The sequence below is a fragment of the Thunnus thynnus genome, chromosome 1 (genome assembly GCF_963924715.1).
Source record: "Thunnus thynnus chromosome 1, fThuThy2.1, whole genome shotgun sequence".
NCBI classification, from domain to species: domain Eukaryota; kingdom Metazoa; phylum Chordata; class Actinopteri; order Scombriformes; family Scombridae; genus Thunnus; species Thunnus thynnus.
The window spans coordinates 26,818,223-26,833,134 of record NC_089517.1 but is presented as its reverse complement, the minus strand read 5'-3'; the positions used below and the strand labels follow the sequence as shown (position 1 = coordinate 26,833,134).

The 14,912-nt window shown below is 40.5% G+C and overlaps 1 protein-coding gene across 1 annotated transcript; it reads left to right on the top strand.

Annotated features, from left to right (window-relative positions):
* Positions 1 to 8,368: 8,368 nt before the first annotated feature.
* On the top strand, positions 8,369 to 12,997 carry si:ch73-167i17.6 (regulator of G-protein signaling 9-binding protein). The gene has a single exon (XM_067593517.1). The coding sequence runs from the start codon at positions 11,319 to 11,321 to the stop codon at positions 12,060 to 12,062; it is 744 nt and encodes a 247-aa protein (XP_067449618.1). The 5' UTR covers positions 8,369 to 11,318; the 3' UTR covers positions 12,063 to 12,997.
* Positions 12,998 to 14,912: the final 1,915 nt, after the last annotated feature.

The following is a 14,912-nucleotide window of genomic DNA, read 5'->3' as shown; positions in this document are numbered from 1 at the left end:
CATTAAAACGGTAATCAATTCCACCAATTAACTTTTGACAAGACACACCTGTTCATTGAAAACCAAGTGACTACTTCATGAAGCTGATTAAGATACTGCCAATAGTGTGCAAAGCTGTCATTAAGGCAAACAGTAGCTACTTTGAGGAATCTAAAATATGAAACATATTTTGGTGAGTTTAACACTTTTTTGTTTACTATATCATTCCATATGTATTATTTCATAGTGTTGATGTCTTCAGTATTGTTCTACAATGTAGAAAATAGTAAAAAAAATAAAGAAAAATCCATTGCCCCTCTCCATGCCCTAGTAGCAGAGATGGTGCAGGGGCAGAGGGTTGTTTAATATGTCAGTATAGTCTGCCTGACCCATTGATCCTCTATCTGATTGAGGTTTGTGCAAGTTACAATCTATGGCCCCAACCATGACTCTGAAATATCAGTAGTGTGTATTGATAAATCCATGGCTCTGTCCGTGGTGCTGAAGTACCAAACAGATTTGTAATTATGCCTTTTCTTCTCAGTCCCACCCTTCTGTCAGTTTTGTCTTGGATGTATAATATTCTCTAAACTATATACTGTAAATACTCAATTCTATACTATATTGTAGCCTATATTCTTTATAGAGTAGTGTCACCTTCATGACCAAAGCAACAACAACGTGTAACAACGTGTAGTCGCAGAAGAGTGAGAGGATCATAGAGACACACTGCTGCCTATAATATTCCTATAATATTTCTATGATCATTCAGTAGCCTCTGTGCTGCTGAAAATACACCCTCAGACCAAGCCACCTCTGTAACAAAATATTTTAGGGGAGACATGACTACAGATATAGTTTTTACAATAGATGTTTGGTGTAACCTAGGGGTGGAGCAGGTAATGTGACTGAGGAAATTAATCTGCACTGACCGCACCATGCTCAGCTGCTACAGTTACATAATTCGAGGTAAAGTTTATACTGTCAAAACTACAGTGTGTTTTGAAAAATAAGCATTATTAATATGCGTAATATTCACATCAAGTAAAATAATAGACCTAGACAAAATATGCATTTAGCCTAATAGCAGTTCAAAAAATTATAATCGCAATTATAATATCAAGAATTAGGCTAGGCCTATATGATAATCCTGCAGTCCTAACTCTAACCCTCCCATTGGGCCATTACCCCTGTTAAAAATGAACAAATCACCTACTGCATGTATGTATGTATATGTATGTACTGTATGCATATGTGTATGTTCTACTCTGTTCTATGGAGTCTTACAGGTACAAGTAAAAATTATTGTTTATTTCAGCTTAGTAGCTCATTGCCTGCATTAAAGAACCATACAAGCATTTTCAATTGTACTTCACATTGAATTTCTGGATGTGCTTTTCATACCATTCAACATTAAACATTTATTTCCATATAATATGAAAATCGATGGTCAAACTCCTAAAAACTGAATTCTGTAAACCTTCACACTGAATATCAGTTCTGCATTTCTGTCTTATTTTACTTTTCAAATCAGTCTGCACTTGAACCACTCTAGCACCACAACCTAAGAACAAGATAAGCAGGTATAGAAAATGGATGAATATTGACAGTGCTCTCGCTCGCCTGATCTGACTCAGTCTCTCTCTGAAGCCCAGACTCACTTAATCTGAACATTGCTACAGTTACAACGCTTACAGAAATATTTGAAATGTGATCGCATATCCTTGAACTTCACCTAAATCCATGTATGAGTACAACGTTAAATCGTTACTGTCCTGCTCTAGGTTAAAGCTTTCATGCATGCTACACTTCTGGTCCAGTCAGTGATGTCACAAAATGTATTTTTAGGGTTGTCAGCTAAAGAAAAACAGATGCTCTAACTAAGTGAAATATTTAGCTAGACATGAACCAGGTCTCTAGTGGTCAACTGAGGACAGATGGCCACTTGTAGCAGCACTTCCCCAGCAGGGAGCAGCAGGACTTTCCTGGCAACAGTATCTGATGTCACGTGTCTCCCAAGAGTGGATTATAAAGCCAAGACAAAGCAGCTTGGCCCTTCCATGCCCTGTTTCTGCAGATGCACAGTGAAAGCTCATGGCTTCTGCCCTCTCCTGTTCTGGTTCAGAGCCAATATCAGCTGTCTGTTTTAGAGAGAGGGAGAGAAAAAATACCCAGCAATCCTCTAAAGCAGCTTAAAGGCTGAATCAGGGGACTGAAGCCCTTTCCATTTCCAGAACTGCTTCTCTCTCTCTCTCTCTCTCTCTCTCTCTCTCTCTCTCTCTCTCTCTCTCTCTCTCTCTCTCTCTCTCTCTCTATTTCCATTATGGCTATATGAGCATCTGACTGACTGCCAAACGAGCAGCCACAGGCTAAATGTAAGCTGTCTGCTCCATCCTCCACCCTCACCTGCACAGATAAACGTCCCTCAAAACATCTCCTGCTTACGCCAGAATAGACAGACCGTGAATAGCAACTGAGACAAGCAGGGTATTTCATTTTAACTCTTAATGTAATCAGGAGTCTTGTATCCGATTAAATAATGAATGCTAAGTGCTCATGTAACAAATAAAATCTCCCGCTGGGAGCCTTGGGTTCCCATGGGCATTATTATTTTGGCACAGCACCCCCCCCCCCCCCCCACCCTTTGTTGACATGCTGGCTTGTGGAGTGAAATGAAGTGAAGCAAAGCAGAGTGGAGAGCAGAGTGGTTTGGAGCGAGTGTGTGATGGGACTGTGGCTGGTCCCCTCTATGTGTTCATATGTTTGTGTGTGTGTTCCTGGAGGAATAAAAGGAGAAAGGAAGATGTGGAGTTCAGCTTACACCAGAGAGGATGAGAGGACAGAGAAAAATACATTTAGAGAATGAGAGAGAAAGCAAACACAAGCAGAAGATGAGTGAAAAGGAACATACATGACAGGATAGCACAACCCCAGACCAATATCAGCGTCACTGTCAAATTAATCTTTCTGTCAGTGGAGCCTGTCTTATTAGAATTTGGCAAAGGAACAATGCCACAGCTGGGCAGTCAACCAGAATGACAAATGAAGATGTTATGAGTGTTTAAAGAATGTATTAGCATTATCTCACATATTAACACCCCAGCAAACCATTTGGGTATGATGCATAATATTCTACTGTTGGTATTGTGTAACAGATGAATTTTGGATATTTTGGATAGAGAGAGTCATTTAGTTTAATTGCAAATAATAAAGATTTTATAGCACTCTGTGTTGTGTTTTGGAGATATACAAGCAGTTAAAATAATATTAACGTAAAGTTATGAAACTGAACAGTATGGCGCAATAAAAGACATTTCTCTGGAAAATCTGGAAAGTATTTTCACTTTAAACACCAGTTTTTTCTTAAGAAAGTCCTCATACTTGCCTTGTATGCACATCACCCTCCTCCAAAGCCTTATTATATTATACACAAAGACATATAACCCGACCTGAGCTGCAATGAGAAAAGTAAGAGCATGTGAAGGCCCGTTGAGACTTACAACCTGAGGGAAATGTCTTGTTAAAAAGTAAACGAGAGAAAGCAGCAACGTCTTCATTAATTCTTAAAGAGTGAGGAACCTCAAGAGAAATTGCCTTGATGTTTTGAATTATACGCTGCTACCTGGCGTCAGTGTGTGTGGTAAAAAGAGAGAGAGAGAGAGAGAGAGAGAGAGAAGGAGGAGGAAGGTGAGGAAGGAAAGGGTAGTAGTAGCAGTTGCAGTAAGGTGCAATGCATGATGGGTATGCAGTTTGTAGGATGATCAGTAGGCCTATATATCATATTGGAGGATAGAAACTGATTTAGCTAATCTATGTTTAAACCAGCCTGTCCTACCGAGAAAAACTACAGTATAGGTTGTAAATTCAGGCACAAAAAACGACCTATAGTTATGTTGTGGAGTGTGGAGGTGGTGGGTTGGGTGGCTGCCTAGACAGTTGTATGGCAAAGTGCCACGCTTCCAACCACGAGTTGGAACAGTTTTTTAAAAACTGTAACTACGATTGTCATGGTGTTTATTGTTGCCATGACGACAAAGGTTGCCTGACTTTAAGGAAGTAGTAACTTTAACCCACACCACGTTTCAAGTTGTCATTTTAACCCAAACCATGATCTTTCCCTGACCCTAACCAAGTGGTTTTTGTGCCCGAACCTAACCAGATGTTAACCACAGCATTGTCACACCATAAAACATCATTATTTTTAACAGTGATTTGTAATGGTTTTGGAAAGCACCAATATGGGTCGTTCCTGAGTGCATGGTACAATCGACCAATCTGTGGTTGTTTAATTATGAAGACGTGTTGGTTTAAACAGGTCCCTATCACAATTACTAAATGAGATTTGGTGCCTCTCTAGGTGACTACATGGTCAGTTTGATCAAAATTATTACCCTGAAAGAAACTGAAAGTGAGAATGGCTCTTTTTCTTCTTCATTTCTTTATTTAAAAAGGTTTATTTATATAGTATTTATAGGTCTGTATGGTATGCAATCGCCAAAGGCATTGAGTTCAAACATCATGTGACCCTGTGCATTTTATGGTCTAATTCTGCTAATGCATATTCCACACAACTGACCTGATCATACAATACCATCTGTCTACACTGAAAACATCCAAGAAAAACACGTGCATGCAAACTCTCCCTCAGACACACAAGCAAGAGACTGGGAGATGGCAGACTGAAAGAAAATCAGAGCAGAAGTATTAGAGTCTTGACCATGGACATTGTTGTCTACAGCGGCATGAAGAATGACACAAACCCAGTCTATGATGGCCTCTAACCTTGCACAGGCTTATCTCTGCTGCATCCACCTTCGCCTCGCCCCACACAAATCCAACCTAGAAGCCTTTTAGAGGGGATTTTCTGAGAAAGGCAATCTGTTGGCTAAAACTGCAGGAGTAAAACAGAGGAAGACCAAGACCTTTTTCCCTCCAGACCATCAGCTCTCTTGCATGTTTGGATGCACTGTGCACACAGCAAAAAATGACGGCTGAAGTACAGTGAGCTTGAGAAAAAAGTAACCAATGACAGCTTAAAGAACGTTAAAGGTCACTAATGTATCTCTCTTATTAACTATAGAAAGCTCCTAAAGTCTGGCAGAGTTGAATGTCTCTTGAGAGCCTGGTGAAGGACATCTTTTTAATCCATCCATTGTTTCCTCCTTTCACTGCACTGTTCTATTTTCTACAGAGAGGGTAAGGTACAATGGATTACATTAAGGCCTTGGTGAGAGGAGCCAACGGACAAACAAGTACCTCCTTCATACCCACCAATGAATGACAAACTGGGCAGAATGTATCTGTTTTTAACATGTTTTTATTAGACACTATGAAGAGGAGAGTAAAAGGAATGGTGGATGACAGAAAAGGGGCATAAAATAAATATTATGAGGCTGTTTCAAATTTGCAGCATGAGGGCAAATGTCATGCATCTTCTCCGGAGTTTACCTTAGTGTGATAGGATTAGTACTAAGCCTTGACCGAGCAGATGCCATGGATTCTTTTGGCTCATCTCAGTATAGCATGGAAAGCATACACTATTCTGTAGCACACTAGAGAGACTTATGATATTCTACTTAAAAAAAAAAGATGTATATGCTTTACAAACACACCATTCAGTATGACTTCTGGTTGAAGAAATTTAGGCTCAATTTTTTGATGGGAACAATATTCTACAATGGTGGCCAGTTCTTGCCACTTCCCAGACTGAAAAAGTTAAATTTAACAGAATTTTAAAAAAAAATTCCTATTATTACAAACATCACTGCAGCACTGGACAGTTTTAAGTTGCACGCAATATGTGTAAGCAAGGGTCTGAAGCAAAAGACTGGCTTTCAGGAGTTCAGTCTACCCCACCCTCACACACACACACACACACACACACACACACACACACACACACACACACACACACACACACACACACACACACACTCACACACACACACTTATGCATCCCACTTTTCCTAAGTGCTACATCACATTTGCCACGATCAATACAAAGTTTATATGAGGGCTTTTAAGGTAAGCTTAGCTTTCCTTTTCATAGGGAGGAGCATTTATGTGTGTGTGTGTGTGTCAAGGTTGAGTGGAGATCCTCCTCAATCCGGACCTTCGTGGAGTTGAGGCGTGACTCACGGTTCACCCTGCTGCCTCATGCTGCGCCGTGTCCACATAGTGGATGAGGTCCATCAATAATTCAACAGACAGACTTCCTCTCTTTCTCTGGTTCTCACTCACTCGCCCCTCCACCCCCCCTTCATGCCTCTGTTTCTGACTGACTGAATCTTCCCCATACTACCACAAACAGCCTCCATCTCTGGGCTCTCTATCCCGCCTGCCTCTCTGCCAACTCGACCATCCCAAACCACTTAAAACAAGCTGCAACACACTTCCAAATTTAAATCTGAGGCCCACCCAAGTAATGGTTGGCTTTTAGGGATTTTTTTCTACATTAGTAACAAGACATCAAGTCAGCTTTCCGTGATCATGTAAGATTAGTGCTACATGCTGCGCTAATCCTGTTCTGGACACTTTCACTCAAATGTGGGCACTATTAAGTAAGATGTCAGACTTGGAGGAGTCAAAGGAGGGGATTTTAGCAGATGATACTGACCACAGAGTGGATAAGCAGTTACTACTCCCTCACAGCAGAAAGGTCCTGAATTCAAACCCCACTGATTGAGGAGTTGAGGAGTTTCTTTGTTTTCCTTTGAGTATGTGCAGGTCTCCTCTAGGTGCTGCAGTTTTTTTCACACTGAGAGTCATCCATGTTGTGTTGGTTTAGGAACACTCCTGACACTGACCTTCTCCAAGGCACTGCCCCTATTACTGGATTTGGTCCTTGAGTGCTTTTCTCTGGCTATAAATCTAGATGTTTTAGTCTGTTTACTTCAGATCACCATTTCTTACCATTTTCAAAAAGTAAGTAAAAGTAAAAGTAAGTTGGGCAATCCATAAGTGTAACGTTGTTGAGTAACAATAAGAAAACCCTGGCCAGGTGTTTAATATGATGGATTACCAATCTCAAGCAAGTGTCAAATCTCTGCAAGTTGATTTTTATGTTTTACAGGAATGAATACAAAACCACAGCTGTCTGAAAGGGATGAAAACACATTTAAAAAAAGATCTGCATGATATCATAATGCAACATCAGAACAAATGTAGGAATCACTGTTGTGCAGTTGTTGAACGTATCTAGTATGTGCTGTAACAGTGGCTGCCAGGCTTCTCTTATACCTTTTATTAAATAACATACAGTATATGCAGCACAGGCACAGGAATTTACTGTAGCAAGAACAGCACATCACGATGACTGCATTAGACTAAACTTAGGGTGAGGCCTTATCTAGAGAACATACTCGCATTTTAGAGGAAAGGGCAGTGCATGAGCTTTTTCCTGGGATTATTAAGACAGATGACAGAGGTTATTCGAGAGTTTTCTAATGTGTTTGCTCAGGGCATTATTGCACTTTGAGGCAAAACATCTTCATGTTTTTGACCATTATCTCACACAAACTGTAGTGAGTGCCAGCAGGCTCTATCTCCTGCCTAAATCATCAATTCCATATGATGAAAATGCGTGAGTGAGAGACGACAGCCTCCATTAAAAGATACATTAGTGGGCATTATACTGCTAATCCCAGGACCTTTAGGAACCTGCTAATCTGGATTACAGTTTGTAGATCATTTTATAGCATCAGTTGTTGACCTCCCTATACCAAATTATTCTCCTCTTCTTTTGTTTCCTTTTCATCTTAACCTTTTGAAGCTGTGGGTGTTTTGATCACTTTTTATTTTATTTCAACGCTTTTGGTATTGTCACATCATGTCTCCGCCATATATAGGAGGAGTTTAGGATTTTATAAGATGCCATCATTTTACGTGCGAGTGGCATCATACACACCTTTTATGAAAAAATAATAATCTAAATGCAGTTTACGTCCGTAGTGTTGAAGGTTAACGTCCAGCTTAATTCAGTGAGCTGGGGCTCTGTTTGTAAACACAAAAGGCACTTCCTTCTTTAGCAGACATCACTTTAAAATGCAACACGTGTTCAGGGGTCTGCGGCGAACACAAACAATTCTGGCCTCATTTTCAAATGTCACAGCACAGGAAGAGATGGGTTTATGCAACAAGCTGATGTCATACAGCAGCCACAAAAATCTGCCATGTCAACCCAACAGTCTGGATGGTCACACTCAATTAAGTATACCTCTCTCATAACTGACATTAAACTGCAGTTCATCAAAATATCGTATTTTCTGCTTTTATTTGCAATTAAAGTCACATGATGTCGAAATCATGTCTTACAAAGATCTTGCATTTTCAAGCGTTTGATGTTTAGCAACTGAGGATAAGCAGTAGTTGTTGCTTGTGTACTACTAACCGGCATTATTATGACAATAAATATCTGACCATCGTTATGGTTTTGTCTTGAATATACAATTAATGTTGCTCTCGGTCCTGCCGTATTTTGCTTCTTGGTCAAAATCTGACCAAAAACCAAGCAATGGATAGTTCATCTTTGACACTTTTATCTAAATCAGGGAAATACTGCTCAAAAATATACAGACAAAAACCAAAACAACACAAAAAGACTTTAAATATGTGAAAAATGTGCCATTTACTAACAATAAAGTGTTCGCAGCAAATTCAGAAATCTTGCTTTTTTCAGGATTTATTTGTCTTTTCGTGAGTCAGTGTAATGCATACATCGATGTTAAGAGAATAAGAACATCTTAAACTCTTTCCAGCCTTGTTGCTCTTCTCTGTGTAACAGCAAACCACCAAGAGCCTCTGCACAGGAAATCAAACTGAGTCTTCCATGATGTGTTCACTCTGAGAGCAATCAGGCCACAGCATGTCTGACTCATCCTAACACTTGAATCTAACAGACCGGCTTATTGGAAGTCTTATTATAGGAACGCAGACAGAGAGACAGCAGAGCCAATTTTACTATGTAATCCTGCAATTCTGCCTTTATTCTGTCAGTGGTTCCGTGTAAATGTGGTAAAGAATAGACTGAACGGATTTATGTAATTTTCCAAGTTCGGAGTTGCGTGGAGACCATGCGTGTTGTTTGTCTCACTGACTCTAACTGTGTTTCTGTACTTGTTAACTTAGGTCTGATATAAGATGCTGATATTTTGTGGGCTGGAAAATCATTCACTTTTACTTTATCTGTGTAGAGTGCAATTCAAAGATTTTGTGTGTTGCACATTGGACATGGCATCTGGAAAAACTGCAATGTATCTTTGTAAAAATGAAAGTACTTTTATAAATATTCAATATTTATACAGAAAAACAAAGCAAAACTCATATACTGTTCAATTAAAAAATGTAGAATAAATCATTAAAAAATTTAATTATATAAATCTTTCTTTTGACATGTATTTCTAAATACATCATGAGAGAACGACTGTTGACAATTTTCTGTGATGTCAGTAATTGAATACCATGTAAAAAAAAAAAATAACTGGAGAGTGCTTGCCAAGAGGTGAGATGTTGCCATGGAAACAAATTCAAAGGAAAGAAGATGCATTTGCCAAGATCTTAACAAAACATCTGACTCAGCCAAGATATTTGTTATTAGTCAGACATCACCGGCAAGTTAAAACATATCTAACAGCACAGTTTACAGTACAAACAGAGCAGAGGGACATAGAATTAGATTAAACTGAATGAATAGGGAGTTACGGATATTAGTATATAAGTGACAATGCATGAAGTCTCAATAATGTGCATCAACAGAAAAGCTGATATGAGCAAATACAAAGTTTTTTTTTTTTTTTTTTTTTAAATTACAATCTGGGAGAAAAAAGGAGTAGAAGAAATAAATCATGAGAAATAATCAGATGTCATCTTATATAAAGCAAACAATGAGCTTTGCCCTTGGTTCCTTTGGCATCCTCATGCACATCAAGTCCATTAGCTTTGCTCTGCAGTCACTGAATCATTAGGCGCCACCCGCTTCAATAATGCAAAAAGAGCAAACCAGGCAAACACCTCACAGCCCTATCTGCCTCTCATCTCTCAACACAGCAGGAGCCAACTGGGTAAACAACACATTATCCAACAAATACTGTGTGCAACAACTGGCATCCTCCATGAAACCTAAACTGTGTGCAAGCAGGTGTGTGTCTGATGGACTGCAAGGCATGCAACTATGCAAACTAGAAAGAGACAAATATGTGGGTTGTCACTAATGCACATGACACTGATTGCTCATTTTCTTCAGCACTGTACATTTATTTGTTTTTAATAAGCAGGTATAAAATGATCACATATACGAGTGTTAACAGGAATGTTGTTGAATGCAAAGATTAACATAAATAAAGCTCAATAACTTCATTCATAAATCTAGTCTGTATCTCCTGATCACATCAAACAAGTAAGACCTGGTCAGCCATCAGTCATGGCTTCACTTGTGTTTGGAAATGTTGCTGACAACATACAGTATGCGGGGATCCTGATGACAAATAGCAGATAGTGGCAGATAGTTTCGGGCTTTGTGATTTGACATCCACTCTGATGGGCAACACAGTCCTGCCCACGGGAGGGTCAGATCAGCCAATGACGGGCTGCATTCAAACTAGACCACTACATGACCAAACCAATGGGAGTGAAGCTGTTGTATTTCCCTGCCTGCCTCTCCGCCTGAATGGCTCTGTTTCGTGCTCACATGTGACCACAGAAGGCGCTTACTGGTATTTAAACATCATCGATTGGGTGCTGAAGTGGACAGCTCCCCGTACAGATAAACAAACTAAAAAACGATGGCTTGTTTCCCCTCCCCATGTTATGGACGCTCTGAAGCTCATTTTTCTTTGTAAATGAAGATCTCCATCTCCCAGCAGCGCGTCATCTGTGAACATTAACGGACTTATTTTAAGCTGATGACGAGATTGACACAAGCAGCAGTCATAGGCGGATGTGGTGACACCTGTAGCTGAATCTGGACAGACATTTGCAATCTCATAAAAAAGGAAGATTGGATTGTTTCACATCCATTCGCATCCGTCCTGCAAAAGAGGTCCTCCGGCGCTGTTTGATCTCGAGTGAGGACGCGCAAAGGTAGCCTAAAGCCATTTATGGACGCATTAATTTCTAAGCCGCTCTCTGTGCTTGCTTGTAGACAGGAAGGAGCATGGATAGAGAGGAATTTGCTCTGACTAGTGCTCTGAGGGGATTTGTAGAGCTGGGGGTGTGCTCCCGTGGAAACTAAACTAACGACAGTGGCTAAACCGCCGTCACTAACAGCTCGCCATTTCTCTTCAAACCTCTTTTGTTTATTATTTCATATTTTTGTTTGGCGGGGAGATTTTTTTTAATCAGTCATGGGGAAAGAGGAGTGCAAAACAATGCTGGATGCTCTGAACAAAGTAACCGCCTGCTACAGGCATCTGGTGATCGCTCTTGGAAGCACCTCGGACTCGCAGAACCTGCGAGAGGAGCTGAAGAGGACCCGCAAAAAGGCCCAGGAGCTGGCTGTGGCCAACAGGACTAAACTGACCTCTCTGCTCAAAGACAAGACCATCAGCAAAGAGGACCGGGCCGAGTACGAGCGCCTATGGGTTCTTTTCTCCAGCAGCATGGACCTCCTGGAGGTGGACATGAAAAGGTCCCTGGAGATAGGGCAGGATTTCCCCCTCAAGGTGCCGACGAGGCACCTGATCCAGACTGGGATGACCGGCAGCACCACCACCGTGGCGGCCAGGGCCATGAGCGTGCAAAACATGAAGTATGAGGCGGACAGCAACATCGACACGGCGGACCTCAGGGACCTGCAGACCGAGATCTCCCAAGTGAGCCAGATGATGGAAGAGATGGAGATGAAGGTGCAGGTGGCGCCGTGGGCCGTCGAGGCGAAGCAGGAGGCAGGCGCGGAGCTCAAGTCCAACATGAGCGTGGGGAATTCCTCTGTGGGTGTCATCTCTATCTGCGAAGAGGAGCCCAAAGAAGAAGAAGGAGGTGGAGGCAACAGGAATGCAAGTCTTGCTTCCATCTGCGCTATGTTTGTATTCTGTGTCATTATTATGGTCGCTGTGGTGCTAGGATACTTGGTAATCAATATGTCCTGAAGTGACTAACCACCAGTCCACCCTGACGGACACCCTGCCCGGCTGCCCACGGGAGCGCCACCGTGGGTAAGATCCAGCAGCTCCACAACAGAGAGAAAGAGCTTTTTGTGGGCTTGAAGGGGCTGAATAAATGTGGACACACGAAGTTATTAATCTTTCTCGGATTTGTGAATGTATTCGGTGGAGTTGAGGAGTTGCACTAGATAAAAATGTAGAACAACATAGCTGTCATTCGGTGAGAATGGACGCCGGGTACAATTTGAGGTTAAGTAGGCCTATTTTAAGGGGCCAAGGAGTCGTGTATTTTTGGAAAGAGGAAAAAAAAAAGTCATAAAATTACGTGACAGTGTCTGGCCATCAGGATGATATAAACTACGCGTAATCCAAGTGGATTAGTGGAAAAGCTCAAGCGTAAATGTAGCCTACTGTTAAGTATTCCCCTTGATGTTCTGCTGATTGATGCTTTAAATTTATGAATTTAAACCAGCAAAGTCAGATGTGTTCAAACGACTATGGGGCCCTGTAGTCAGAGAAGTAGGGTCATGTTTGTTGGAAAACAACAGAACCAGTATATACCCATAAAGATTTGCTCTTCACATCACGCAGCTTGGATGTGATTAAATCTGCACTGTTCTTACACTCCCGTTAGCACAGCTTTAACACATGATAAAATCTGTACAGCCAGATTGTAATAGGCCTGCATCTTGATTGCATCAAATCACAGTGTACTTCATGAGAGCCTTGGGACCTAAGAGACGTCCACAGTCTTTTAATAATGCACCCTCCTCGTGCTCCTTTTCAGGGTTTTTCTTGCAAACAGTGTTGAATGTTGCAACATGTGAATAGAGGGGTTTGTATAAACTGCCTACTGCTGTGTCAGATAATGTACATACAATTGAGTATATTTATTATAATAAAAGTTTTTTGAACACATACTGAGCGCTTGTAGTTTGAAGAAGTTGCTCCTGCAGGTGCTTTAAAAGCAACACACAATGCCAAATCAGCATAAATTGACTGTCACAGTTCTATTAGGAGTAAGGCTTTGGGATATATTTATCCCTGCTTTTGAGATAAGCCTAATGGTTTTAAATGAGCCAAAAGTCAAGCCCAGTTTGTAATCACTGCAAAGCTTGAGATACATATATCAGACGTACACGGAGGTATTTTAAGAAGAGGATTATTATCTTAGACGTGATCACGCTGGAGTTCAATTTAAAATGGAGAGGCGACTTACAGAGATTCTCCCTCCCTAATGGTTTTAGTTGTAAGAGTCTTTAAGGGTATTCCTGGATTGGCACACAGGTGAAGTGAAGACAGATGGAAAAAGCCTCCATAGCTGATGGCTGATAATTGATATGCTTCTGTTCTATGGCTGATCATGTGTTTGCCTTTCTTTATTCAAGGTTTTGGAAAGGTTTAATTAAAAATCAAGATGCAAATTCAGAAAAGTTAATTTTTTTTTTTCAGCTTCACTTTATTTTGTGTTTCACTCCCACATTTCTTTTTTCAAATGACAATTTTAAGGAAATAATTCAAATTCAAAATATTCAAATACTGACCCAAAATAATTATGGTCATTCAAAGTTAAACAAAGTTCCACATTTCATTTCCTCCGCAAAACCTGTTTTTATTTTAAACACATCTCTTGCAGTTGACAGTATACAGGGTGTAAAGGATGATGAACCAGTGAGTTGTCAATAACTGATAACAATAAAGAGAGGTGTTTAACTTTCAATGCTGAGATTTTGCTCGACTGTATCTGTGAGGATCCATATGCTCCCCTTTATATTTGATCCACAGTACAGCTGAAGGCAGATATCAGCCATTTTTTACTGTCATCATCTTTTTATACAAATATGTTTGTTGAATAACTGCTCTGATGTGAATTCTAATGAAAAGTCTGCTGTAATTGCCTGCAGCTAAACAGTTGCACATTAAATGAGTTTTTAATTGACTGGAGTGATCACCTCCTCAATACCACCCCCATTCTTGAGGAATGGGGGTGGTATTGAGGAGGTTCTTCAATAATTGTAAAGGGTAAACAGATCCCTTGCATTTAGGGGACATTCAGTCTTAGTTAGTCCCATAGGAGTAATGGATTGCATTCATTACATGTTTCTCATATAAAAAAAAAAACTGACAAGAGTGTGTGTGTGACAGATATATACATATATAGATATAGATAGAGAGAGAGACATTAATTGAGGAGCCGAGAGCGTTCTTTTTGGCAGGACTTTGATGCATGAAAATCAGCGGCGTGCTACACTCACACTTTATTCACAGTAGATTTTCTGACATCGTGTTTATCTTAACTGTCATTTAAGGCACTACTGTACGTTCTGCTAACAGTGAATCACGGACGACTTGAAATTCCTGACAGACTTACATTGTCATCCAGAGATCCAAAAATACAAAGGTGATTAATTAAACATGGTGAAGAGAGGGAAGGGATTTAAATAGTGGACGAGATAAAGCCTCCTAAAACACTGCACTTTAAAATTTGTCCCTCCTATTTCCAGAGGAAGAGGAACGCCAAAGTCTACTTTCATGCAACTTTGAGACTGTTTCAGGCACGCTGAAATGATTTTGTTGCAATCTGTTATGCAAGCAGTTCCTCAAAATAGCCACAGCATCAAAGTTTTACAATATATGCTTCATTAGGTACAAAAATTGACCTTCACAGACCTTTTACAGGTGAGTAAATCGACTTTCTCTACTTGGATGCGTTTTCTTTTAACTTATGATGGCAACATTTTATTTGTCTCACTCTGTTGCTTGGAAACAAATAAACTAAGCAGACTGGTTCGCAGAGAGGCGAGCTACACACTTGGCGGACACAGACCACTGCAT